The sequence below is a fragment of the Heterocephalus glaber genome, unplaced genomic scaffold, assembly GCF_053883595.1.
Source record: "Heterocephalus glaber isolate CG9 unplaced genomic scaffold, H.glaber_assembly_v1.0 deba00001442, whole genome shotgun sequence".
In the NCBI taxonomy this organism is placed as follows: Eukaryota; Metazoa; Chordata; class Mammalia; order Rodentia; family Bathyergidae; genus Heterocephalus; species Heterocephalus glaber.
Window position 1 is genome coordinate 44078987 of NW_028258296.1, and position 27303 is coordinate 44106289.

At 48.6% G+C, this 27303-nt stretch overlaps 2 protein-coding genes and 1 long non-coding RNA gene across 6 annotated transcripts; 2 read left to right on the top strand and 1 right to left on the bottom strand.

Moving 5' to 3' along the window:
- Positions 1–3968: 3968 nt before the first annotated feature.
- Sypl2 (synaptophysin like 2) lies at positions 3969–16904 on the top strand. The gene is made up of 6 exons (XM_021265614.2): positions 3969–4279; positions 4444–4518; positions 10437–10561; positions 11594–11795; positions 12653–12844; positions 14236–16904. The coding sequence occupies exons 1-6, from the start codon at positions 4226–4228 to the stop codon at positions 14380–14382; spliced, it is 795 nt and encodes a 264-aa protein (XP_021121273.1). The 5' UTR covers positions 3969–4225; the 3' UTR covers positions 14383–16904.
- Positions 5617–18623, bottom strand: LOC110350970 (uncharacterized). 2 transcript variants are annotated; one of them, XR_015452024.1, is made up of 4 exons: positions 18204–18623; positions 10387–10471; positions 7389–7463; positions 5617–6083 (listed from the first exon to the last, which is right to left on the bottom strand). It is a non-coding gene; the product is annotated as an uncharacterized LOC110350970 (long non-coding RNA). The 2 variants fall into 2 exon arrangements; XR_002397934.2 differs by having other exon boundaries at positions 10387–10735.
- On the top strand, positions 18601–27273 carry Atxn7l2 (ataxin 7 like 2). Of its 3 annotated transcripts, XM_013075529.3 has the most exons (11): positions 18601–18784; positions 20699–20764; positions 21142–21246; positions 21633–21843; positions 22132–22418; positions 22947–23029; positions 23365–23618; positions 24430–24628; positions 24770–24891; positions 25375–26170; positions 27124–27273. In XM_013075529.3, exons 1-11 carry the CDS (start codon positions 18658–18660, stop codon positions 27136–27138), a joined length of 2265 nt encoding a protein of 754 aa, XP_012930983.1. In that variant the 5' UTR covers positions 18601–18657; the 3' UTR covers positions 27139–27273. The 3 variants fall into 3 exon arrangements, with proteins under 3 accessions (XP_012930983.1, XP_004853691.1, XP_004853692.2); XM_004853634.3 differs by lacking the exon at positions 27124–27273 and having other exon boundaries at positions 18622–18784; positions 22228–22418; positions 25375–27117; XM_004853635.4 differs by lacking the exon at positions 27124–27273 and having other exon boundaries at positions 18623–18784; positions 25375–27117.
- Positions 27274–27303: the final 30 nt, after the last annotated feature.

The window sequence follows — 27303 nt, forward strand, 5'->3', positions numbered from 1 at the left end:
CACTTTTGCTCTCCAAAAACAATGTCAGAAGAATGAAAAAAAAACTGGATACAGGGAGAAAATATATGCAAATCACATACACAACAAAGAACTTGTATCCAGAATGTATAAGGAATTCTCAAAACTCAATAGTAAAAAGCACAAAATCCAATTTTTAAAGGAACAAAAATTTGAACTGAGTACTTCCCCAAAGAAGATACTCAAATGACAAAATAAACCCATCAAAAGACATTTAACATTATTAGCCACTGGAGAAATGCAAATTAAAACTGCAATGTGATACCACCACATATACATATAATATTACAAGTTTCCGGAGAAGATGCAAAGCAACTAGAGTACATTGTTGGTGGGAATACAAAGGGGTACAGCCACTTGGGAGAAAAATTTGGCAGTTTCATATGAAGTTAAGTATCTACTTATGACCTAGCAACTCCATTTTGGGGTATTCACCTTAGAAATAAAAACTTACATTCACACAAAAATGTGTACAAGTATGTTTCTAGTGGCTCTACTCATAACAGCAAAAGAAATGGAAACAATACAAATGTACTTCAGCAGGTGAATGGACAAAGAAGCTGATGGATCATACAAAGGGTGAGAATACTAAGGGAATCAAAAACTAAGGTAAACATATTGATTTTTTAAAAAAACTTATTATAGTAAAAGACACATTGCCAAAATGATGGGACAATTATGTTTGAAGTGAGGGGGAGGATTAATGGCAATGTGTCTTTAACTGTAATACATTTTAAAATTTAAACATTTATCATATTTTGTGATCATACCTCACTGATCGAAAGACAGGAATTTCTGTCAAATAAAAACATTGCCATGTATCCTCATCTACTGTATTTGACACTGTGTGACTTCTGACTCTTTCTCAGAGTTGAAATGACCACAAAAGGTAAAAATTTTAAATCAGCCGGGGATCTGGCTCAGTGGTTCTGCCGCCTGCTCTGCAAGTGCAAGGACCCGAGTTTGATCCCTGGTACCAAAAAAAAAAAAAAAAAAAAAAAAAAAAATTTAAATTAGTTCAGGACATCAAAGCAGCTGCAACCGTGCAACTAAAATGTCACTCATGAAAGAGAACTTCCAGAACTGCTTCAGAAACTGGCAAGAATGATGGGGGTAAGTGTGTTCAAAGCAAGCGGTAGTATGTTGAAGGGGATTAATGACGTGTCTTTTACTGCAATAAAATGTTTTTAAAATTTTTTTTCAGCATTCATCTCACTTTTTGATCATACCACAGTAGTTCATATTACAGACTACTCAGCAACAGAACAGATTAAACTAATGGTGTGTGTAATGATATGGATGAGATCAAAAACATTTTGTGGAGTGGAGAAGTCATACACAGATGAGTACATAGCGTATAATTTCATTTGAAATTCATTTCAATAAAAGAACATAATATATAATTTATTTGAAATTCTAGAGGAAAGCAAAACACATTTATAATGACAGAAAGCAAATCAGTGGTTGACTAGGGATTGACTGCAAAAGAGCAGAAAGGAGCTCTTTGGAAAGATAAATGATATATGTCTTGGTGATGGTGGTGGTTGTGGTGGTGGTTGGTGGTGACATGGTGTATACATTTGTGACAATTCAAAGTTGAAAATCTTCACATCTTATGGTCTGGCTGGCTCACTTTTAGATATAGTGTAACGTCTATCAAACTGCTATTAGAGACACATTGCTAGTGAATTGTCGAATCTACTCATTGTACCTTATCAGAAGGGTATTCATCTTGAAACTAATGAGGCTCAAACCTCAGGGCCCTTCATTTCCAAGGCCTTGTTACTAATTTTGAATTAAGAATTTTGTATCCTGCCAGGTGTAGCGGCACATGCCTGTAATCACAACACTTGGGAAGATGAGGCAGGAGGGTCCCTGAATTCGAGGCCAGCTTGGGCTACATAGTGTATTCAGCCTGGAACATGTGACAAGACCCTGTCTAAAAAAGAATTTTGCATTCTTTTAAAAGGAATATTAACTTTAGACCTCACAAAACCTGGACCTGCCTCTAGGTAGCCATATATATTTTATTAAAATAGAATGGAAAATATGACTTTTTCTCAAATGTTTGAGTTTATTTAATGGATCAGGTCACAATTTATATTCTTATGTTTAAACAGATACATACACACATCAATTGGAAATTCAGTGCTGTGTAGAAACCTATGCAATGTGCGCCAGATGTGTATTCATTCAATGTAGCACTGTAAGAGTTGATATTTGGAAACAAATCAAATGTTTGTCGTTGTGAATGTAAATTTACTATTATATGTATGAAGTGGAATTCTATAGAGCTACATGCTTCTGTCTAGATAACTCTCACTAGCACAATATTAAGGTGTTTTTTTTAAAAAAAACAAAACAAGTTGAAGTTTGCCTAAAGCATATTTTAAAGATAAATTTAAAACAACTTGGAAAGCATTACTTATGTTTGATGAGTCTATATACTGTTTCTAGCTATACTCATACTGTATAGACAGAGAGAAAGTGTTAAAACATGCATGAGCCTGATTAAAAAACAAATTCAAGACATAATAATGGTTATTTCTAGAAAGAAATGAGAAAGAGAAAGACAAGGATACACAAGGCTTTGATTTTACCTGCAATTTTTATTTCTTTTTTTACAAATGGATTTGAACCAAACAAGGACAATTGTGAAAGTTTAACAGGGCTAGTCAGTGGGTATGGGGATTTTTTGCTGCATTATTGAGTCTTTCTGATGGCATTGTATTCTGTGTGCATTTATTGTACACATTGGTACTATGTGTTATTTCATATTTGTATGGTGTGGGCATTTACAAACATCACATAATCTTCATAATGGCCTTATGAAATAAGTAGGACAGAAATTATTATCTCTCTTCCATTTAAAGGGAATCTAAGATGACAGAACAATTTATTAAGAGCTGTATTGGGGAATCAGATGTTCCTTGTTTAGTTCAGATTGCACGGAAACCCACCAGAAACATTCTCTTAAACCCCAGGAGGATGGATCCCAGTCTGAGCTGCCTGTCCCACCCACTCATCCTCAACCTTGGGAAGGCACTCAATGGAAGAATGAATTATATAAATAACGTCCAAGCGTTTGTTTGAAAGCCTTCATTCTGAAGTGCTGGGTGGGGTTTGCGGCAGCTCCAAGAATGACTTCAATGAGATGGATTGGTATTTATGAGCCAGTCCCTAAGAGGCAGGCAGGTTCCCTCCTCCCAGTCGTTGTCCACTGACTCACTCACTCAGCGACCTTGGACAAATCGTTTACTACTTACATTTACTCTCCCGTAAAATAAATGTGTGACACTCACAACTGCTCATACGGGGCTCCTGCTGAATGCTTTTCGAAAAATAAGACCGATTTAAGTGCATCAAAATGCGATTCTGCCAAGTTCAGTACAAACTACAGTATGAGCCCATCATGCCTCAAGGGCTTTTCACTCATTTAAATGGTGTTGGCTATTTTAAAGAAGATCGAATTTATACTTTTTTAAGGTTAATAAGTTTTAAATTACTAACATACAGCCTTTTGTCGCTGTTGCCTACTTAGAATAAAAAGTGAGCAGTTTATATCCTAGCGCCCCTTTCGTCAGTACTGGCTCTAGGGGATTTTGGAAGCGAGCGAGATGTGTTAACGGGAATACTAACAGTGCTTCATGAAAATCTTTTTAAATTCTGGATATTATGGTATGGAAGAGAAGAAAAACCAGGGCAGAACAGTTCCGAACTCGGGCAAACGGGAAGACATAGACTTAGGAGCCCCGCGTCTCCGCGCGCCAAGCGAGAGTTCCCGACCTTCGCCCGGTGTTGGAGCAGCTGTGGACTCGGTGCTGCTCGGCCCGGAGGCTTCTGGCAAAGAACCACTGCCCTGGGAGGCCACAGATCCCTTTAAGGCGCCCTGAGAGCAGAGAAAGGGGAGAGAAGGGGGCGGGAGCAGGCTCCGTGAGCGCTCGCCACGTGACCCAGCTGCCAACTTCGCCTGCGAGTTTGACAGGAGTTTGAATCGGACTCGGGGGCTTTCTGCTGCCGGCGGGCAGAGAGGCGGCCACAGCCTCGCGAGGCGAGCACGCGCAACCCCGCGACCCCACCCCACCAGCCTGGATCCCGGCCGGCCGACGGCCGCGAGCCAGCAGCCCCCAGCCCCACCGCGGTGCCCACAGACCCCCGGGCGAGGCAGCCGAGCCCCCACGCCGCGCCCCGGGCCCACCGCGCCACCATGTCCTCCACGGAGAGCTCCGGCCGCACGGCAGACAAGTCGCCGCGCCAGCAGGTACTGCTCCCCGCGCCCGTGGGCTCGCTCACTGTCCCCCTCCACCTGGCTGTCGCGCCTGGCCCTGACTCCGATCCCTGCCCCCATGTGGGTGAGTAGCAGGAGGGGCACCAGCTCCTTCCCGGGCCCTGCCGCCTCAACCCCCGCTGGCTCTGTCCCTGCAGGTAGACCGCCTGCTCGTGGGGCTGCGCTGGCGGCGGCTGGAGGAGCCGCTGGGCTTCATCAAAGTTCTCCAGTGGGTGAGTCTCTGCCCCAGCCCGGGGCTATTTCGGGAGCCTGGGCTGGGACGCTGACCAGAAGCAATGTGGTCCGGGTGGGGGCTGGGGAGGTGCAGCGGCCGGGCCACGGCGGAAGGGTGGGGGGCGGCGACAGGTGGGCGGGGGAGGGGAGCGCGCGGGCTGCTTCTCCAGCGCTCGGTGGCAGAGGATGAGGAGCGAGGCATGCGGAGTCCTGGATTCGGTCCTTCTATGTGCAAGGAGCCTTTGCCCAGCACGCTCACATTTCACTCGGGCGAGAGGACCCGGGTGTAACCTTTCCAGAACTCTGATCCTACACATACCACTCCTCGGTAGCAGGAGGGGGGAGGAGGACAAGGGGGACTAGGTCCGCTCTGTTCTTCACCATTAGGGAAGCCGCAGAGGGCGAAGGAGGGAAGGAGGCTAACCATGGAAACCATCCTGTCCTCAAACCCACCAGGACCTGAATGATCCTGGCAGCGGACTCAAGAGACAGGCTCCCAGCTGGGGGTTGGTTCCCTGCTGAGGTCACTGTAGTAATGCGCGTTCCTGAAATGGAGTGAGGGAGTCTGTGAGTGAATGAATGAATGAATGAATGAATGAATGTAGCACACCAGCCCCATGCTCTAAAAAAATTAAGACAGAATAAAAATCACAGCATGGCTAAAATGTGATGTGGCATGTAGAATAAGATAGAATCCTGATCTGGGAAGTTCTGAGTTTCAGACCCGGACCTGCCTTTTCCAGCTGTGTGACCTTGGGCAAGTCACTTCTTGGGACTTTCAGTTTCCAACATTAGTCAAATGTGGATCTGACTGTCCCTAGGATCCCTTATGCTCTAGATCAGGTGGCATGCTGTTAGGTTTACCCTGTGACCTTGAAAAACTCATTTGCCTGCATCCTTGCTTTCCCTGTTTTGGCCTAGTGGAAATACCATCTAATTTCTTCACTGGTATTTTAAGATATTAGTATGCTGTCTGCTCTTCCCAGTGTCCAAGAGTATAAATTACTAATGTGGACAGGTGTGGTACATAAAGATTTGTTGGGGGGAGGCATTCGTGCACTATTGAAGAAGACATTTTAAGTTAGACAATCCACACATCAAATGGTGTAGAAATAATTAATGTTCTTTCAGCACAGAATTCAGTGAGGGAATAAATTAACATTAATACTTAGGAAGATTGAGTTCTAAAGAACTTTGAACTCACTGGAGACAGGAATTAGCACTGTATCACCAACTCCTAAATCATGGTTTGGATGAGAATCATCAAATCTGGAATTCAGGAGCAATAGTGCATTTAGGATTATCTGAATATCTGAGATCTTGATTAGGACTATAGGGAGCTCCAAAGTGCAAACTCAGGGACTTGGTGGGACTTTCCACTATTCCTACTGCCTCAAAAGCCACAGAACCTACTGCTGACTGAGCTCTTTCACCTGCTGCCACTTCGCTGTTCTGATCCACTGCTCAAACACTAGAGGCTGCTATATAAGAATGATATTAAGGCTCCAAGTGACTGGCATCCAGAAGGAGTGGAGCCATTATCAGCAATCCAGATGACCAGCACCTGAAATGCAAGAGTACAATTTTATCATTAAAAGTAGATAAATGGCTCTAACAGAAATGGGAGACAGATTGTCAAGGGATGAGCAAAAACAGTGAGGTTATTAGACTATGGACTCATCTGCTCTGGGGAGCATTTTGAAAAGCTTCCTTCTTCAATCCTGCTATCCTCTTCTCCCCCAGTACACAGATTTCTATAAAGGTTGCACAAAGCAATTCATAGGGAAATGATTCAGTCTTCTCCTGGGGTCAGCGCTGATGCCCTACGAATTAAGACCTGATTGACTTTTAAGATTTTCAAAGAGATGGAGTTACACAGAGACCCCTTTCTCTCACATTGCTAAATCTAAGGACCCAGGTTTGGACTTTAACTAGTCTTCATTCCCAATCATGATTCCGTTTTAATGCCATATGTGGTAGTATAAATTCAGGGCCTAAGTTTCATTTGCTTTGAATCTTTGTAGATGAGCTAACATAAAACCACACAGGAACACAACCCAGGAATGGTAGTGAAAATATCATTGGGATTTTTCACCCATTTTCTGCTTGAAGGGATAAAATGCTCCTGACTACAGATTGAAAAAAAGAAAGTACAAGTCTTGTAGTTATTTTAATAGTAATTGAAATCCTTTGTTGTCATTGTTACCAAAAAAGCAAAAGTTTTACTGGAATTCTTACAGGAAGAAAGTAATATAATTCTTTTAGGAGGCAAGATTATAGTTTAGAATATCTTTAAAATTTAGATATTACTTGATTTCACCTTAATTCCAATTCCAGATTCTCCCTAAGTCTACATCAAGCTACAAAGTAAGCTGGGTATAGACCAATTATTGGAGAACTAGTTTTTTTGTTGCTGTTTTGGGGGAGTTTTTGTTTTGTTTTGTTTTTTGAGATCAGGTGGACTTGGTTTAAATTCAGTCTCCTCCTTTGCTTTCTAGCCCTAGATCCTTGAGTAAGTGATAACATTGTTATGGGCCTCGGTTTCCTTATTTGTAAATGAGGGTCAGACCTGTTTTATGGGCTCCCTGGGAGGATTATAGGAGGTAATGTCTGTAATGCATACGTCGTTCAGGAAAAACACAGTGGGCCCAGAACTCCAGGACCTAATTGTGTAAGTGTTAGTTCCCTTCCCTCCTATTTCCAAACCTCCTCTTTTCCGAGTCTCCCCTAATGCAGACTGTCCAGCTAGACTTGTCCTTCAATGAGATTATTCAAATATTACTGCCAAATCCTGTTTGATGGGAAGGTACAAAAAATCTTCAGCTGATTCCATTATTATTCCCATTTGCTTATAAATAAATCATATTACCTTTAGCTGGGTGTGCCCTCCTGATGATTATTTTGCCTTTGGGGTGCCAGAGACCATTTTTTTACTCTAGGATCTCTGTAATGAAAAAAAGTTATTTCTGTGAGTGTAGGGGATTTAAAAAGGTACTAGCAGAACCCATAAAGCCAAGAGGATTATTGTGGAGTAGAATTTGGTAAAATAACTTATCTTCCTGTGCCCTAAACTGATGATGTTGGTATTCTCTGGATTGACATAGGATTAACACCATCAGGTAAGTCAGCACCAAAGAAAGACCACTGGACAGGGAATTAGGAGATACAAATTTGAAGACTGGCTCTCACATTAGCTAAAAGTGACTTTTGGAAAGTCACTTATCTTTTAGGGCTTCAGTTTCCACCTCTATGAAATGAAATCATTGGGCTTAATAATCTCTGAGATCCTTTTTATTCCGCTGCTCTATGAATCAGTGAGGTTCTCCTCAGATTTTCCCATTATCCACTTGTGTAGCAGACTCTGTTTTCTGTCACCATCTGACAGTGTGATATTCAGATTTAATTATGTGTACTTGGAGCTGGGTATGTAGCTTAGTGGTACAGCACACTTCCCTACCATTTGCTTACCGTTTCGGGCATGCACCAGGCCCTAAATTCAATCCCCACACCACAAATTAAATAAATAAAGTAAACTAACATATTTTAGAAAGTAAAAAAGCCATATGGATGATGTTTAGATTCTTGGCTTTCAAAGAATCAGAATAGAAGAGAATAGAATTAACAGTAAAGTTATAGTTTGGGTGTATTTTTTCCCTCTTTGGGATCAAAACAGGTTCAGAATTATTTTAATACCTGCCAGCATGTGTGGTTACTGAGCGTTTGAATGTGGCTGGTATGATTAAGCAATTGAATTGTAAGTTTTAGTCTATATTAATTAAATAGTCAAACATTGCTGACTGCCATTTTGGATAGTGCAGCTGCAGGTCCATGAAGACAAGTTTTTCCCCCCTCTTTTGTTCACTATTAAGTAATAGTGCCTAGAACAGTGCCTGATACATGGTAGGTGCTAAAAAAATGCCATCTTTCTGTAGACGTTCAGCAGTGCCTTTTAAAAGAAGGCCAGTGAAGAAGAGGCTACATAACTGAGCATTTGTTGGTCCTACTTGGGAATACCTCCATACTTATAAGGAGCCACTCACCAATTAACTGGGGTGGGTAAAATACAACCAACTGTGCTGTCCTTCCTAATATATGACAACCTATGTCCAGTTTGGGGCCACAGAGCCACAGAGCCAACAAAGATGAGAGAAGAACTAAAGAAGTTTCACTGCAATTATGCCTGGTAGCAATGTTGGATATGTGACTAGTAATGCTGCAGGGGTTTCCTTTGACTTCTCTCAGCTCTGTCAGGAGAGGAGCAAGCAGGCCTCTGACACAGCTTACATAGTTTAGTTCCAATATAGAAGTTATGGAGGCATTGCAGAGAGGTTACACCATCGTCTTTCCTGGGCATCTTTAAAAATGGAGATAATTTTCATTTGCCTGGAAGAAAACTCCTGAAAACATAGGTGTACATTATGACCTTTACAGAGAAGTCAATGGCTCCAGCATGGTGCTCTGCCAGGCCAGACCATGCAAGGCGGGGCAGTGGCACCAGATACTGCCCAGGGGCAGAGCACAGCTGTTCATAAACTCAGCCAGGAGCACACTGGTAGTGTTAGCCTCAGAGGGTAAGAGAATTCCAGAGCTACAAAGGCCCTCTAGATCATCTCCAAACCCTTCATTGTATAGGTGAGGAAACTGGGACTCAGAGAGCAGAGATGCCTTACTAATTAGTGACAGGTCCAGGACTAGAACTCAGATTTCCACGATCCTAATCCAGGTCTTTTTTCCCACCATAACACCAACAAACATTGACAAAATAATGTACAAGTCTATTCTAGACACCGGATGCAGGACTGGTGAGTAAATTAGCTGTCTTCTAGGTGTTTAATATTCAAGACACTGGCTCACAGAGAAGCAAACAGAAAATGAGCAATTAACAGAATAAGATCAGCATGTGATAAAAATGATTACATTGTATACAAGCCAAAGGTAGGTGTACAGGAAACTGGGGCTGAGCACACAATATGGGAGAATAACAGATTCTGACTTGTCACCTTTTCTCACCAAAGTGCGTTTCCCAGAAAGAAATTTGAGAATCATAGGATAAGAGAATTTCATATCACTCAAAAAAAGAGGTGTGGTCAAATACAATGAAAGGTGGACAAGAAAACAATTGAAGTGGTCAGAAACATGTCTGGTTCTTAACACTGAGAAATGCCAGCATCAACAGATGACAAAGGGAAACACTGGCAGGAAAATAGTGGAAGATGATAAGGCAGTGGAGGGTACTTTTCTCTGGGCTTGAGCCAGGATTGTCAGCATTGGACCAGCCAGCGCTGTTGCTGGAAGGAAATGTGCTTTGGGAGAAGAGGATCGAGGCTGGCAGGACCATGGGAAGCCTGGGTAGAAGTTGTGCCCACCAGCTATACTGTACCTCCAGTGAGGCAGGAAACCACTAGAATTTAACAACAAGGTAAGGGCAAGATTCTTCAACTGATTCAAAGGACAAATGACAAGAATTTTAGGGTTGGTGCAGGGGAATGTATTTCTGAGATTGCCTCTCCCTTTGGGAGGAAAATTAGGTCTAGCTTTGAGATAGAAGATTTCAAAATCCTGACTTACAGAGGTTTGTGCTGGTCGTCATCTTAAACAGGCTATTTATAGTCCCCAATATTATGCCCAGTGAGGAGACTTGGAAACTATCCATTTCCTCTCTTTCATCTCCCTCTGAGATACTTCTTGAAGTCTATCTTATTCATTTGGCTACTTGGTTCAGCACCCTGTGCAGTGAATGCAACACCCTGAACTGAAAGATGAATGTCAGTCATAGATCCCTGCCCAGGAGGAACATGATCAAAGGGAACCTCACTCCTTCCCTCCTCAGCATCTGCACCTGCTGGAGTCGAGGGGTGGTTCTTTACCTTGTCCAGGTGAGTCCTTCTGACTCTCAAAGGGCTTCACTCTTTCTCAGCTCTTTGCTATTTTCGCCTTTGGGTCCTGCGGCTCCTACAGCGGGGAGACAGGAGCAATGGTTCGCTGCAACAATGAAGCCAAGGACGTGAGCTCCATCATTGTTTTGTTCGGCTATCCCTTCAGGTGAGCTGGAATTGGGACTGGCCCAGCACAACCTCCTTCACTAGATTAGCAGGACCTGCTTGGTCTCATTCTCCTCCAGAAATCTAAAGACTACTTGTTATGTGCTGCTCCAGATTCAAATAGAATTAAAAGACTTGGGTCCTTTTTGCCCTTTAGCAATTTCAGACACAATGCCTAGATGAAAAAAATAAGACAAACACAGATCATTATTATGACGTTCCAGTCCATGGTCAACCAATGGCACATCATAGCAGCTCACACTGAGAGAACTCACACACTGGGGATGAAGGTTTATAGGAGGATGAACAAGTTGGGGAGCTCTCTCTGACCCTCTGCAGCATCCTCTGTATCCTGAAGTAAGATAGCTGGTTAGTATTTAGATCCTAAAGAGTTGATGTGGGATGCCTGTCTGGTATCACCAGACTACCAAGAGGCACATCTTGACCAGGAAGTAGAAGAGAATATTCTCTCCTGAATATTTCAAAGCCAAGGATGGGGAAGGCTGTGTTTAAAGGAGAATGGAGATAGGGTTTGCCCTTTTGGTATCAGCATCCACACTAGGTTAAATGTTTCTTATCTGTAATGGTCTCTTTATTTTGTCCAATATAGTCAAATTGGAAATCGTAAATAAGGCCTGAAAAACGGGTGCTTCCAACCTTAACTTGATCACTGGTTGAGTCTATGTTTTCCCAGGGAAAGACATGATTTGCCTAGTGGTTTGTTTACTAGAATTAGATAAACTATACACACTGTGGTTGTGACCTAAAGGACCCTGGAGATACTTGGAAATACATAGTCACCATGTCTGGGCAGGTGGATGAGTATAGGGTGGCAGCTGAGGGGAGGTGGTGCTTGATGGACTCTTGATAAAGCTCCTATCTTAACTGCAAGGTTCCCTGCAGAAGTGTTCCTCCCTACATGACCCCTGTCTTGGCTCTGTAAGTGTCCCAGGGAGAGGACTAGCACAGGACCACTCCTGTGGCACGAAGAGAGGCTTGCCTGAGCTCAGAATGGACTCCCTGCCCCCTGCAGGTTACACCGGGTCCAGTATGAGATGCCTCTCTGTGATGATGACTCCACCTCCAAGACCATGCACCTCATGGGGGACTTCTCTGCCCCTGCTGAGTTCTTTGTGACCCTTGGCATCTTTTCCTTCTTCTATACTATGGCTGCCCTAGTCCTCTACCTGCGTTTCCACAAACTCTACACAGAGAACAAGCGCTTCCCACTGGTGGTGAGTGAGCATGGGCCACAGGGAGGGGGTAGAGGAACTGAAGAGATGTTTGTTAGGGGTGGAAGTCAGAGCTGGAGGGGAGGACAAACACGAAGGCTTCCCTGGGTCCCTGATACCTATATATGGAACCTCTGCCTTGACCAGTCTCCCATTGCTGGCTTCTGCTCACAGAAGGCACAAAAGCAACATAAAGAAGCAGGCTCTGGAGTTAGGCTGCCTGGGCTCAAATCCCCACCACTGTCCCTTCCTAGCTGTGTGACTTTCAACCAATTACTCAGCCTCTAAACCTCAGTTTATTCAGCCATAATATGGGGATGAAATAATGCCTGCTTCATAGTGTTTTTTGAGAGAGAAAATGAGAATGTGTGTATACTTGTACACGTACATACTTGCATGGTGTACAAGTGTTAGCTATTACTAGTTCTATTCTCTTTACTTTCTCCTTATTGCAAGCATGCAAAGTGGAAAGTATATGTTAGAAAACTCTTTTGTCTCCTGAGTCTGGCTTCTGCTACTATTTATAGCTAAGCAATTGTGATCAAAGGAAAAGCTGGGAGGAAAGAGTGGGATGTTTAGGTCACTTGGGGCTGAGACTGACCAGCAGATGCTTTCAGACCTTATTGCTTGACCTTAGCTCTGAGGGCATGAGTAGGCAGCCTGAGGGGCAGGATTCCTTTGTGGCAGTGAACAGATTCCTCAGGACCATCTGGACTCTCTGAGGCTCTGTGTGTTGGGTGGGATGGGAAGAGGCAGCTGTCTCGGGAATCCCAGGATTCTAGTGTATCATGGTGAAAGGGAAAGAAGAGGGAACCATGGGGGCTTTCTGAGTGTATTTTCTATCCCTCTGCTCCTCCCAGGACTTCTGTGTGACTGTCTCCTTCACCTTCTTCTGGCTGGTAGCTGCAGCTGCCTGGGGCAAGGGCCTGACTGATGTCAAAGGGGCCACACGGCCATCCAGCCTTACTGCAGCCATGTCTGTGTGCCATGGAGAGGAAGCAGTGTGCAGTCCTGGAGCCACACCCTCCATGGGGCTGGCCAACATCTCTGTGGTGAGACCTGTGGCCACTGAAGGGGTCTGGGGGAGGCAGCGCTATCGCAGCTGTTCAGTCCTGTCCTAGGCCTAAGAGAAAGAGAGGTGTCCCCAGAGTTGGTATCCCCTGTACCTAGGGCTAGCTAGTGCCTTCCTGTACCAAGTGTTGACCTGGTAAAACATTTGGAATGAGGGGAACCTGAGAGCTACCCCCATTCCTCATCCTTTCTCCCCCTGTACATATGCCCTTGTGACTACCCTTCTCACCTGTCTCACATTATGCATGTGTGCACACATGAACATGTGAAGGCAGAGTTTAGGGCTGTGATGGGGCTCAGAGCTGGGAGCACCCAGAGTGAGTGAGAAGAGCTTGTTGTTGCTCAGCCCTCCACAGTGGAAAAGGCCTTTGGGGCAGTGGCAGTGGCTCCATGGTAGGCATGTGTTTGGCCATTCCAGTTCTTAGAACTTTGAAATGTGTTCATATCATCAGGCAAATACCTGGGACTTTGAGCTTCTCAGATGCTCCCTGTCATTTCGGTCACCTCAGATCTGAAAATGGCTTGGATCTCCACACTTGAAATGTTTAAAGGCTGGCACACCAGGGAGCCTTCTGGAACATTCTGAAACTCTGTTCATAGGTTTCTCCCTTCAACATTTTATTATAAAAATGTTCATATATACAGCAAAGTTGTAAGGACTTTACAGTCAACATGCACAACTCATCTCCTAGACTAGAGACTTGCTTTATTATATAGCTATGCATCTCTTTTCATTCATCAATCCATTTTCAATGCATTTCAAAGTTAATTGAAAACATCAATACACCCCCCCACACCTGCTCTGAGGTTTTTGAAATATTTTTGGGTTTTTGTTTTGTTTTGTTTTGTTTTGTTTTTTGATACTGGGGATTGAACTCAGGACCTTGTACTTGTGAGGCAGGTGCCAGAACCACTGAGCTAAATCCCTGGCTGTTTTTGAAATATTTTAAATAAATATTTGAATATAGCTCTGGCTGAGACCCTGGTTTGGGGGAAGGAGCACCTTGGACAGCTCCCAGACAAATGCTCCCCACAGAAGATGCTCCGAGCCGGCCACACTTGTGCTGTGGGAAGCCCAGCTGGCCCTGACTCTTGGTGCCTTGCTATGTTTTGTGTGATGACCATTTGAGGGGGCAGATTCAGCTAATGACCACATAGATCTTGGGCTCAGGTTAGGGTTAGAGTTAGACTTTTTCACTAGGGAATCCGTAAGTGTATGATGACTTTGAACGCTGCCTTGATATCCAGATCTCTGTCCTTTGGTCTTCCTAGACTTCTGTACCTCTTTCTCCAACATAGAAACTCCACCCTTACTGTTTTCATGTTGTCGTTCCCTTAACATTCTCACGAACTCCCCTGATGTCCTTTGCAGCTCTTCGGCTTTATCAACTTCTTCCTGTGGGCCGGGAACTGTTGGTTTGTGTTCAAGGAGACCCCGTGGCATGGACAGGGCCAGGACCAGGGCCAGGGCTCCAGCCAGGAGAGCGCAGCTGAGCAGGGAGCTGTGGAGAAGCAGTAAGCAGCCCTATCTGGCTACTCCCGAACTGGACAGCACCTCTTCAACACCTCCGGCTTCCAGGACCTCCCTCTTCCTCTTCTGCCATCTCCCTTTCCTATCAGTCTGGGCTTTGGACTTTGAGATGTTGGATAGGCACACATCAACTGTCAGAAACCTGAGCAACCCTCCCAGTGGCTTCCTATCTCTCCTTTTGCTGGAGTCCCTGATGGCAGGAGCTTAGTGCTTCTTGCCTACTGCCAGGACCCAGGAATCTTACTTAGGGTCCTACTTGTACCCTCCCAGCCTCTAAGTACCAACCTCTGCTGCAGGTGAGAGCTGGGGGCAGCAGACCAGAGCCCTGGGATTGGTCCCTAACAGCCTTTGTGTAGTTGGGGGGGGGGGTTCCTCATGGTCCATGTCCCAGAGCCCAGTGCTCCCTTACTTCTTTAGCCTCTGTTTGCCCAGAGAGCCTACCATGTATGAACCAGGGAGGCCCAATATTCTAGAAAAAAAGGGCCCTTAGAGGGTCCACATGAGGCCTGGACTCAACTGGAGCAGATAAACTGCAAGTGAGTTGCAACTTTAAGGAAGAAAGCCAAGAAACTTACTGGCAGAAGCTTTTTTTTTTTCTATTCCCTGAGCCCCTCCCCCACCCCACCCCGCCACTGGGGCACTATCCACCACCACTCTAAACTCTATTTACCATAGAAACTCCTTACCTTTCTCCCTGTCCTTCTTGGGTTTGATCTCATCTCACACTTGGGACACAAGACAGAGGCTAGGAGCATATCCATTTCAGCCCCTGCCTCCCCCACCACTCAGCCCATCTCCCTTCCCCAGCCTATAGGGTCTGAGGCATTCAAGATCCTCTTTGAAGTCTGTCCAGGCCTTCCTTTTATTCCTGTGGGGCCAGATAGGGGCTTTGGAAGGGCCCAAAGGACCATCATGAGGCTGAGTTACCCAGAGCCCCAAAACATGGATGGATGAGCCCATTTCACCCTTACTCTCTGTTCATACCCATGCCCCCTGCCCCTGCTCCTTCTCTAGTTCTCATTTCATACTTCTCCTTCTCAGCTTTATAAAATAATGTACCCTCCCCTTGGCCCTCCCAGTCCTCCTCTTCTTCTTCCTTTCTGCCAGGCTCTATCCCCTCCCCAGTCCAAGGCAGGCCAATGCTATTGGTGCTTCTTCACTTCGGGACCCAGCTCCATATTTGTCTTGGTGTATTTCCTCTTCCTAACACCTCCTTCAGTCCCTCTCTGGACCCCAAGGCCTGAGAGTCCTAACTGGGTAAGGACTACCTGCCTACTACCTAGCTCAAAACACCTCAATCTGCCCTTGGCCCAAGGCTGCTCAGGATGAAGAGGGAAGAATCCAACCATTTTCCAATCCAGTGCCAACTGGCTGACTTATCATCCCAAAGGTGAATGTGTCCTGTGCCAATCTCTCCTCAGGAATGAGTCAATCCCCTTGAACCTCCTCACTTCCCTCAATGGCATCCATAGTAAAATGTGCATTACCTGCATACTTGGGGTTTAGGACCTTTGACTTAGCGCCAGTCATTTCTTTGGGTCAGAATTTCTCCCCATTTGACAGGGGGAGTGTGAGATTTCCATCCCCAAATTCTCCAGAGTTCTTCAGTAAAAGAATCAGGTTTTTTGTTTTCTTTTTGGGGGAAAGGATTTGAGGAGGGAAAAGAAGAGATGGGAGTGAGAATGTTCCTAAGTCTGAAACTCTCTGTCCTGAGCTGTTCCCATGGTTACTCAAGAACAAGGTGGGACAGTTTTGTCTACAGCTCCAGAGACACAGAGAACAAAGGGGTGACTTTCCTTTCATTTTTCTTCAAGCCAACCCCTGTGGGGGTCTGTGAGCAGCTTCTACTGGAACTTCGTTTGGATTCTGTGTCTGTATTTATAATTTATTTGAAATGTGATGGATAAAGTGTTCTCATTTGGGGGCTGAAGTTAGCAGCTGGCCCTTCAGCTAGGGAAAGGGGGGAGGGAATTCACACCTGCCAAGAACTCCTAGCCCAGAATTCTTTGGGGGCAGAGAAGGTCCTTCCTCTTCCTAAGAAGGCTGGCTTATTCTCAGCCAGAGAACCTTGATTTAGGCTATGGCCTCTGCATGGCCACCCTAAGAGGAAAGGTCAGTTTAACTCATTACTTCCAGAGGGCTGGTCTGGCCAAAGTGCCGAGGGCTGGTCTGGCCAAATTGCCAAGGGCAGAGCTGTCCTCATAGAACGCATGTCCCCTCCAACCAAGACTTTCACTGCTTTGCCTAGTGGGTCCTGAAGTACAAGAAGGTGTCTGATTTCTTCAGCTGCTTCAGGAGGCCAACAGGCAGGGCACTTGCCCTTTGCCCTGGAAGATTCTGACCCTGCCAGGTGCCCACCTAGGATCTTTCCTCCACATGAGTTCCCTTGAACGTCATGGTCACAGGTCTCCTATTTTGGGGACTGCAGATCAGGGGTGGGGGGAGAATGTTGCATGTTGTTTTCTGGTGCTTGTTATTACACATTTGAATAAACAGTGCTGCAAGCATTTGCCAGGGAGCCAAGACTGGAACCCTTCTGGGGATTTTTCCCCCTCTTCCTCTCCCTTGCTTTAAGTTCTTGGACAAATATCAACATTTCTACCAAGGTATCATTCCACTCTTTTCCTTTCTGCACCCCAAGTAATAGAGTCTGCTGGCTGAGCAGTTGCTTCTATCAGGCCCCAGTCTGGTGACATCGCCTCTTTTGGTGGCACCCAATTAGTCCAAAGTAACTGAGACTCATTAGTAAATTTGGAGCAAATTCAATAGGAGAAGGACAGTGGCTTCCACAATGCTATTTCCATTTGCTCTGCTACCATCTATGATAGCAAACAAGCTTCCTGTCACGAGTGGAGAGCCATGCGCTCTATTCTTTACTATAGGGCTATTGCTGAACAAATTTGCACTTCCATCTCGCTTCAGAAAGACAGTCACATTGTATATTTACATTCCTTAGAAAAATGCACTTGGACACAATTCTACATTCAATTTCACCAGGTTCCTGGATCCCTTAGGGATCTTCCATGGGTCTCAGATTAAGATACCTTGTCCTCAGATATTATCCTTTAAATATTTAAATCTTCTCTGGATGAAATGAAGAAACTCTGAGGTCTCCAAATTATAGACCTTGACTTATTTGGTTTCCTCTTAGCTAATGGGTTGCAATATGGAGCGAAGAGAAGAAAAGAGGATTCATATTTCTTTTCCAATGAGATGGGGATAAGGCAGAGGCAGACTTTTGTCTCTTGTGTGAAGGTGGGAAGAAATGTTACCGGCTACAGAGAAGAAAGAGGAGGATGATTAAGGTACTTTCCAGGCCTTAGCAAGGAAAAATGACAGATCTGATGAGAAATCTTCCTGTGCCAAGGCTTCAGTAGCAGCCCTTCCAGCAGAGAAAATATTCATTAGAAAAAGAAGCCAAAATGATGGATGGAATCGGGGTCCAGCCACGGTTTGGGAAGGGGCAGTGCAGGGTATCGATCGCAGTTCTCAGAAGAGAGGCGGATCAGCAGAGACGCTGCAAACACCAGCAGCCTCGGGGCCACCCTAGTTCCGGAGCTGGCTCTAGCTTAGAGATAGCCTTCAGTCATCCTGACAGGTGATCTTGGTCAGCTCAACTAGGTCCTACCAAACCCAGACAGCGGCATGCCAACCTTCTGTTCTGCATCAGGGCAGTGTGGGTTTTCCAGAGGAGGAACGACACGGAAGCCGGGGCCCTCCCCCACTCCAACCCCTGTGTCCTTCAGCACATCCTACAGACTCCCTCCCCTTGCCCTTCTGATTCACTGCGCCCACCTCCCTGCACCTACCCTATTCGATCTACAGGGGCACGGATTCGCTTCGTGGCCGCCAGCCCTGGAAGGGGCGCCAGCCAGCTGGCTGGCTCATTGCTTAAAGGGGCGTCTTGGGCAGAGCGAGGTTTGGGGCTGTTGGGCGTGTTCAGTGAGCTTGAGAGAGTCTGATGTCACAAAGAATGTGTGCACAAAGGTTAGGAGGAGACATCCTGGGGCATTGGTCTCCTCTTTTCCTCCTGCAATTGTGCATTTCGGAAGGGCTCTCGCCAAAAGCACTGTAGGCAATAGCAACCCCCCCAAACTACATTTCCCAGAAGGCCATGCGGGCGGGAGGGGGAAGAGACCAGAATTGCGCTTGCGCACAGAGGGAGCTGGAAAGGTAGGGGGAGAGAGGCGTGCCTGCGGTGGGGCAGTGGGGGAGGGGGCCGCACGGCGGCAGCGCCAGGGCGGGCGCGCGTCCGCGGCGGTGATGGCGGTGCGTGAACGCGCGGCGGCAGCAATGGCCGCTCTGGAGCGGCGGGTGCCGAGTCTCGATGACTTCGCGGGACAGAGCTGGAGCTCGTGGGTGGAGCGGGCCGATCTGCCCACGGCCGACGGTGAGTACAGCCACCCAAGAGTCCGGGGACCCCATCACTATGTCCCCTCCCCCCTTCCGGGCCCCCGCCTGCTGAGGGGAGCCGCCGACTGGAGCTGCCGTCCGGCTCCCCGGCCCCCCAAACAAAGGACCCACCGGGTCCTAGTGCCCGCCTGCTCCGCCACCTTCGCGCCTCCGGGTCCTAGCGCCGGCTCACCGCTAGCAGCCCACCCAGCCCACCTCTGTCTCTGCTGGTGCCCATTACTTGCCCCCATATTTATTTGCCTTTATCTTTCTCCATGTCTGCTAGCTTCCAGCTTCCGCCCAGGATATCCTGCACCTGCTTTGGCTCTTCCCATCCGCAGCAGTCCTCTCCACGTGTTTCCCACGCACCCCACTTCTGTGCCCCCCTCCCCACTCCCTTGTTCCTTCGGCTTTTGCCCTACACCTCCTGCACCTTTTTGGCGTTTGCCAGCCGGCTGCAGTGCTCCTGGACCCCAGCCCCCTCTGCATTAGTTCGTCCATCTATCCACCTATCCATCCTCCCACTACCCCCACCCCCTTTCAGTCCATCTCCAACCCTCCATCCTTTCCCGGGCCTCTTGCCCTGTCTCTTGGCTCTTTCCCCTGACCCCCACCTTCCGTAGGCCCCTGAGTGTCTTTGGTGAACAGGCCTACAGGCCCTTCTTCTGATCTTTTTCTCCTGGGCCCCAGGGAGCATCTGGCCTTGTGGCCTTTGGGGGTGACACCAGGCATCACGCCCCTAAAGAAGTTTGCAAGTGAGAAGAGATGGAGTAGGAGACCTCATGGAGCATTCTCAAATGACACTTGTTCTCCTGTGAGACTCCTGGCTGCCAGCTCCGTTCTGTCCATCATTTCCCACACTTGCCTTTAATGGACTTAAAAGAGAGGGAGCTGCCTCTTGCCTCTTGCATGCCTAACCCACTACCCCTCATATCTGGACATTATATAAGGTTGTCAACAGTCTTCTCCTCCTGAAAGGGGTATATCTGTTAGGGGGCATCTGAAAGCAGACCTAAGTAGGAGCATGAGCCACCCTGGGACTACCCCATGCTGGTGGGCATGGATGGGGCCATTGTCAGGGTCTGGGTGCATTGAGAACCGGAAATGGAGTCAGACGGGTTTGGTGACTCAGAATTGATTTTTTTTCCAAGGGCCAGGGAGGGGGTGAAGTGGAGGGAGGGGGAAGGAATAAGGTGGGGGGATGGGGAAAAAGCTGCTTTGCACAGCTAAGATGTTTTTGTCATTAACCGGGAAACTGAGGTACAAGGGCAACCCATGCCCAAGGAACAAGAACAGCCTCCTAGAAAGGGTAGGGGCTCACATAGCTGACTAAGGAGACTTTGAAGATGCCAGAGGGCCTAAAGACAGTCTCTGTCTTCTATAACCGTCCTATCAATGCAAGACCCGAGAAGCTGGGTATAACTTTGACCATGCTTTGGTAACTCAGGTGGAGCAAAATTGAGTTTATAGCAATGGGCACCTTGGAGAGTATCTGGGATGCCACAGAGTACCAGAAAGGATCTGTGTGAGAAATCTCAAGAAGGGACTCAGGGATCTATAGAAAAATTTAACGACTGTTTCCCCTTTAAACAGGGAAGCAAACCCCAGCAAAGAGATATTTAATCACAACCATCTAACTAGTCAGCAGTGGACCCTGAACTGCCCCTTGGAGTGAAGGCTCTGTCAGAAAGGCAGCACGATTCTTCTTAATGGGCCAGCTGTTTTAGAGGCATTAGTTGAAGGAAGAATGGGAACTTGAGAATGACCCACTGAAAGGTTGTTCTAGTGGTTCTGAGCATCAGGAGTTTGTGAGGGAATGTGGGCTTCACAGTGCCTGGCTGCAGACCCTGCTTAGGTAGGACTTGAGGCTGTAGGAAAGGAGTGGATGTTCTGATCTGAATTTCTCCTCTAGGGGCTGAGCAAGAGGAGAGTAGCAAAAACATGAAGAAGTTGGATGCCATGACCCTCATTAAAGAAGGTGGGAGTCAATACACATTAGGGCTGGGACTCAGGGCAGACACAACCACCTTCCCCTCCGCCACTGTATTCCGTGGCTGCCTGAAGGAGCAGGTCTGGGGAATCCTCATTTTGATAGGCCTGAGTCAGCTGGTTGCACTGGCTGCTATGACCTGTTGTTGGAGATTCTAATCATAGGTGATTAGTGTCCACTCACGTGAAAGCCCCGTGTACTTCAGTACTGGTTAGGTTGAACTCTGGAAGCTGAGATCATCCAGCAGAATGCACGTTTTGTCAGTTGGGAGGTGAAGTACCTTCTGGTGGAGTGAGAGAGCTCTCTGACCTTAGAGGGAAACCCGAGGTCCCTGACCCCAGTGATAAGGGCTTCTGTCATTGCAGACATGTCCATCTTCGGGCACTGCCCAGCCCATGATGACTTCTATTTGGTTGTGTGTAACCACTGCAGCCAGGTGGTGAAGCCTCAAGCTTTCCAGAAGCATTGCGGTGAGGGGAGCCCTGGGGAGGAGATAAGGGGACAGGGAACAATAGAACATGTAACTCTGAGGACGGTTAGTTGGGAGGTTATGTGGGGCAATGCAGGGTGGTACCGGGGATAGGAAGGTTCTGGGAGCAGCCTCAGAGCATTGTGGGGTGTGGGGGCGGGTATTGTGTGAACAAACTTCTTGCATCCAGCGAAGTTAAGGGGTTCAGGAAGCTGGTCTAGAATTCTGGGCCTTGAAGGCTCAAGTTCAAAAGAGAAGGAAGCATATACACAGTCTGTGCTATGGAAACTCATTCTGTGATGTGAGTCTGCGGGCAGGTTAGGAGGTTGGGGAAGGAGGCAGTTGATAGCACTCACCTCGATTGCTCTCTCCACCTCCTGGTGACAGAAAGAAGACATGGGCCCCTCAGCAAGCTTTATGCCCGGGCCCCACCCCCACCTCCAGCCCCTGCCAGCTCTCAGAAATGCCATGTAGTGAATGGGCAGGGCCCAGCTTGTAGGACCCCAGGTTCCACCAAAACCTCCTCCAGGGAGAAGGGCCAGGGGTCCCGGAGCCGTGGCCACCAGCCTCCTGAGAAGACCCAGAAGGACAATCTCTGGTAAGAAGAGGCTGGAGACTTCCCGAGACCGGCCCTGACCCTGACCCAGGGAGGGCTTGCCACTAGTGTAGGAGCCCTGGGCTGAGGGGTGCTGCTCACAACAGGAAGCAGCCAGTCTCATCTGTAGCCCCTTGTATTCCAGGGAATATGGACTCCCCTTTTCCCATGTTCCACACCCCTCCTGGAGCCCACCCAAGTTCCAGGGCCTGAGAGAATGGCTCTGGGCTAGCATCCAGGCCCCAGGCCCAGCCTCCCACCTCCCACCCCATGCCGTCTCTCCACGTGTAGCCTTTTCGTGCCTGTGGTGAATCTTGAGAAGATGTCCAGTCTCCCGAAGCCCGATGGACATGGAATCAGGGTGGCCCCACCCTCTGCTTTCCTCAGTCAGCCAGGCGGCCTCCCCAAGGACTCTCCTGGAAAAGTGCCCATGGCTCCCCCCTCTAAGGAGCCTCCTGGCAGAGAAAGCATCGAGATAATTGCCAGTGAGGGCTCCAGTCACCGGGCCGAAGGCAGCCCCCTGGAGAAGGAGCCTAGTGGGGCCAGGCTGCCCCCCAAAACCCACCGGAAGATGGCTCGTGAGTAGTCACAGTCTTGGGATTCAGGAAGATAGAGTGGGAACTCCTTTGGGCTTCTATGTACTTGGGCCAGATGAGTTGGAAGTCAGAGAGCACTAGGCCTGGCCATCAGCAGGAGCCCGCTTCCCTCTTGACATGCTTGTTCCCAGGGAAGGTTCTCTTGTCCAGTGTCCTGATAAAGGCTGAGATCACAGGCGAAGTTACCCTTCCTCAATTTGGGGAGTTGACTGTTACCTCCTTCCTCATATCTCGTGGTTATCCTGGCATCCCAAATGCCTGTGGCTGCTTTTGCTTCTTGATATTGATGCCCTGCTTGGGGCTTGAAGTCTCCAAAAGGAATGCCTGGGTTGGGGCTGGGGCTGGGGCTGGGGCTGGTCCTACACTCAGCAGAGATGTGGGTGCCCAGAGGAGTTTGTCTGTAAAGGGGAGCCCCACACCTAAAGGCTGGAGGCTCTTCTGCCTTGTCCCAATCCTTCCTGGGCCTTTGAGAAATGCCCTCGGGGTTCATTGGGACTGCTTTCCCTATAGGGAAAGAGTGCGACCTCAACAGGCAATGTGGGGTCATAAATCCAGAGACCCAAAAGATCTGCACTCGCCTGCTGACCTGCAAGGTAACCCCCATTGCCAGTGCATGGTGAGGGAGGGCAGCACAGACATGGGGCCTAGGTGAGGAGAGGAATTTACAGGTTACTAAAGATCCAGCTCAAGGGATGGGGCTACTCCAGGGATGGGGAGAGGAAGCTAAGTCCCGGTGGGCACAAGGTAAGAGCAGCAGGCTAGGAGTGGCTTCTAGGTTCCCCTACCCCAAAGAAGGGTTTATTTCACAGAGGAGTGAGACAAGGCATGCCTACAGACACACGGACACCCTGTCCCACTTGCATAGGCCAGAGCACGCCACTGCCCCTCACCCATGCTCAGCTCACCCTCCCCGCCTCCTGTATTCTAGATTCACTCGGTGCACCAGCGCAGGGAGGTCCAGGGCCGGGCCAAGGACTTTGATGTGCTAGTGGCAGAGCTGAAGGCCAACTCCCGCAAAGGGGAGTCTCCCAAGGAGAAGAGCCCAGGACGCAAGGAGCCAGCTCTGGAGCGCCCCTCCCAGGAGCTTCCCTCTTCAGTCCAGGCTGTGGCAGCAACAGCCATTCCCAGCAGCACCTTTTCTGCTCGAGCCAAGCAGACCTATCCATACTGTGCACTGCCCAGGTATGTACAAGATCCAACCCCCACTTTAACTGGGATACTCGGGTCCTAAGGCAACAGGGACCCCTTGAAGACAGGCCCAGGGAGTGTTCTAGAAGGTAAACCTTGAGTGTGGGGGGATATCTGGGTCCCTGCAATGGTGTGGAAGCAGGTGACTCCCTTGTTCCTGCCCACACATACCCCAGTACGCCAGCCTCTCTGTGGTATGCCATATCCAACACCCAAGATTTGAACGTTTTCCTGGCTACTTCCAAAAAGCTAAAACTTATCACTGGGGAGCTGAAAGGGTCAGGGTCCTGGGTGAGGCAGTCCTACTGTGTATTTATTCACTGGCCCCTTCGTGTGCAGAGGCTGCGCTGGACCCCCGGGAGAGCCTGCCTTGCTGAAGGAGACACACACGCATCTCTGCCTGTAACACGAGGGGCAGACACGAAACAGGCTCAGCTCCCAGACAGGCTCACAGGAATATGTGATGCAAGAAGGGGGTTGAGAGAGGACTGGGCTGACCAGAGCTGGGTGCAGTTAAGCTCGGAAGATTTTCTGGAGGAGGCGAATCTGGAGCAGATTTTCCCCCTGAGGAGGCAGGGCTTGGGAAGTGAAGGGGCTGGGGAGAGAATCCCTTGGGAGCTGTGGCCCGGGCTCTGTCTCTTACTCTGTGAGCTGTGTTGTGCCCTCCTATCCTTTCCTCTTTCCTTTCCCTCTTATTGCCCAGCAGGGTGTCGGCCCCGGCCTTTTGAGCTTGGTGGTTCAGGGACGACCCCACCCTGACCCCACCCCAGTCCCATCATCCTCACCTCCCCTTTGGCCCTTCCAGGTCCCGGGCCTCCTCTGAGAGTGAGTTGGATGATGAAGGCCCCTGTGGTGGTGATGGGGACCCAGGCCTGTTCCCCTTCCCTCTGCCCCGGGGTGGGGCCCAGGCCTCCAGCGAGGAGAGCGAGGAGGAGGGGACAGCTGACGACCTCCACCTCCCCCCTGACTGCCATTATGCAACCCGGCCCCCGCGGCCACAGGCGGTAAGGACCTGGGGCAGGGGCCTGGGGTGGGGGATGGCCCAGCCCTCCTGACCCACAGTATGGAGAGGAGATCAGATCTTTCTACAGATGCCTCCCTGTACCTCAGGCACTGCCAATCATATCCCTTCCTTCTGCCTCCAGTTCTGCACCTTTGGGAGCCGCCTGGTGAGCCCAGGATGCTATGTGTTTAGCCGCCGGCTGGACCGGTTCTGCTCTGCACTCACCTCCATGCTGGAAAGGCACCTCAGTTCACACATGTGGAAGTGAGTCTCTTGGGCCCAGAACTTTCCTTCCTAAGCTGAGCATGCATGGGCTTCAGAAGCCCTTGTCCTTCACACATGCCCATTGGTGTCCTCTGGCTGTTTGCCAAGAAGACCCCAGATAAGGAGTGGCATGAGTGGAGGAGGGCACTTAGCAGCCTGGAGCAGGCCATGAATGGAGGGTCTGGGGGTGAGCCTGGACTCTTTCTCTTATCACTTCCAGTACATTTGAGTTAACTTGGGATAGAGGATGCCCAAACTGAGACACAAAATGAGTCGTCTATATACTAGTTCATATATACAGTATGAGTTCATTCTTTCCTCTCCCTGTGCCTTCTGCCTAACCCTTACTTCCACTGTCTCCCAGCAGATGGCAGCAACTCTGGGGCACTCTTGGCCATTTCTAGGCAGGGCAGAGACTGGTATGCGTTGGGGAGATCCTCTTGTTTGCTGGGTAGTCAAAGTGGCACTCTCTTTTTGCTGCAGGAAGATCCCACCCGCTGCTGAACCTCCACCCCACCTTGTCAGCTCCGCCTTATCTGCTCCCCTGAGCCCATCCTCTATGGGCAGCTGCCCCCGACTTCCAGGCCCACCCTCCAGACCTGCCTGCCCAGCCTCCATGCCCCCTAACAAGGACAGCCTTGTTCCCAGCTACCCTGCAGGCTCCCCCAGCGTGGCAGCCGCCTGCAGTCAGTCAGAGTGCATGGGCGGCAGCCAGGCTATCACCTCACCACTGCCTGCCAACACGCCATCCCCGTCCTTCAGCAAGCTGCCACCTTCCAAGGCCAGCAAGTCATCCAAAGGCAAGGACAGGGCAGAGGTGGAGGCTCCTTCTCGAAAGCGGAAGTTATCCCCTGGCCCTACCACTTTCAAACGGACCTGCATCCTTGAACCCACTGGAAAAGGCAAACCCTCTGGTTGCCGGGGTCTCTCAGCCAAGACTAAAACATCCCTGGCCATGGGACTTAATGGGACAGTGGGTCCAAGAATGAAGCGGGCAGGGCCCCTGGACTGTCGGGGTTCCCTTCATCTGCCCCACACATCTGTCAAGGCTTCTCAGCTGGAGAACCGGGGAGCCACTGGACACCCAGCCAAGGCCCTGCCAACCAACTGCCTCTCTGAGGAGGAAGTAGCCAAGAAGCGGAAAAACCTGGCCACTTACTGCCGGCCAATGAAGGCCAAGCACTGTCAGGCTGGTGCCCCTGCTGACACAGCCTGCTCTGTGCGCCGCAAGAAGCCAGGCCCGGCCCTGGCCTTTGAGGAGAAGTGCTCTACACTGAAGGTACCAGCCCAGCTCCCTAAAGAGCATGGGCAGAGAGGGATCAGGAAGGCTGAGTGTAGGGAACACAGTGGGTACCTGACATGGAGAGGTGTTAAGTAGATGATTATGCAGGGAAGGGAAAAGGAGGAAATTGAGAGTTCCTGGGTCAGTACTTGAGAGAGAGGTCATCAAGTGACTTCAGCTTTTGCCTGATGGATCTTCCCCTATCTACTCTCCCTTGAGTTCAGGGCATGCTGCTTCCTGTCTGCCCTTGCTTTTACTTTAATCAAAGAGGGTTACTTTCTGAATTGCTGTGGCTGTTGCTCTAGGACCTAAGGCTTCCTCTGCCCCTTGAAGGAAAAGGAGTTTGGGTCCCTAAACTGAGGCTCAACATGCTGAGCAACTGGGAGGGTGGGCTGGTCTTGTTCCTTGGTTCTTCCTTTTATATCAGGACACTGAATGGCAAGTACACAGTGGAAGAGACCTGGGTGCCAGCCTTGCTCCTGTGCTCACCTCCAGGTTCTCTGGTGGTAGATGGGTTCTCCAGGGTTTCTAGTAAAGCCTGAAGCTAGGTTTATCTGCCTTTCTAATGGAAGCCCTGGAAGGACTTATGGGAGATGTGATGGTGTGGGGTGGGGTGGATATTCTGGTTTAAACATGGGCTTAATGTATACCAACTCCCCTGGTACTCATAGAGGCCAGTCCAGTACAGTCTGACAGTTGTTGAGGGTCTCACTGTGTGTGTGTGTATGCATGCATGCATCTTTGTGTACAAGCATGCACATGTGTTCTCCAACTTCACTACCCAGGCTACCCCTGTTAGGCTGGCATTCATCTTCCCCTTGCTCAGTTTTACTTACCAGGCCAGCAGAAGAAAATCAGGTTTTAGCCCTTATAGTCTGCATAGTTCACTGGGTAAGGTAAATGCTAGGTCCCCATCCTGACCCTGTCTCTTGCCTCTTGTCTTCTTACAGTCAAAAGCCCATTAATGAGAAAGTGCCTGCCCACTGCAATGGAGCTGCCAGCACCTCCTCCCTTCCAGATCCGGGCCCCAGGCTGCTGCCGCTTTTTATAACTTTATATTATTTTTTTTAAGAAAAAAAAACCTCTTTAAAATACCTCAAGACTGTCTCCCTGTTCTGTTGCTGCTAAGA

Bases quoted from the DNA above. Each gene is read 5' to 3' on its own strand.
- Atxn7l2 (XM_004853635.4), top strand. From the start codon at position 18,658: ATGGCGGTGCGTGAACGCGCGGCGGCAGCAATGGCCGCTCTGGAGCGG. The intron at 20,765-21,141 runs GTGGGAGTCAAT...CTGTCATTGCAG, and splicing joins CATGACCCTCATTAAAGAAG to ACATGTCCATCTTCGGGCAC. The intron at 22,419-22,946 runs GTGAGTAGTCAC...CTTTCCCTATAG, and splicing joins AACCCACCGGAAGATGGCTC to GGAAAGAGTGCGACCTCAAC.
- Sypl2 (XM_021265614.2), top strand. From the start codon at position 4,226: ATGTCCTCCACGGAGAGCTCCGGCCGCACGGCAGACAAGTCGCCGCGC. The intron at 4,519-10,436 runs GTGAGTCTCTGC...ACTCTTTCTCAG, and splicing joins TCATCAAAGTTCTCCAGTGG to CTCTTTGCTATTTTCGCCTT. The intron at 12,845-14,235 runs GTGAGACCTGTG...TGTCCTTTGCAG, and splicing joins GGCTGGCCAACATCTCTGTG to CTCTTCGGCTTTATCAACTT.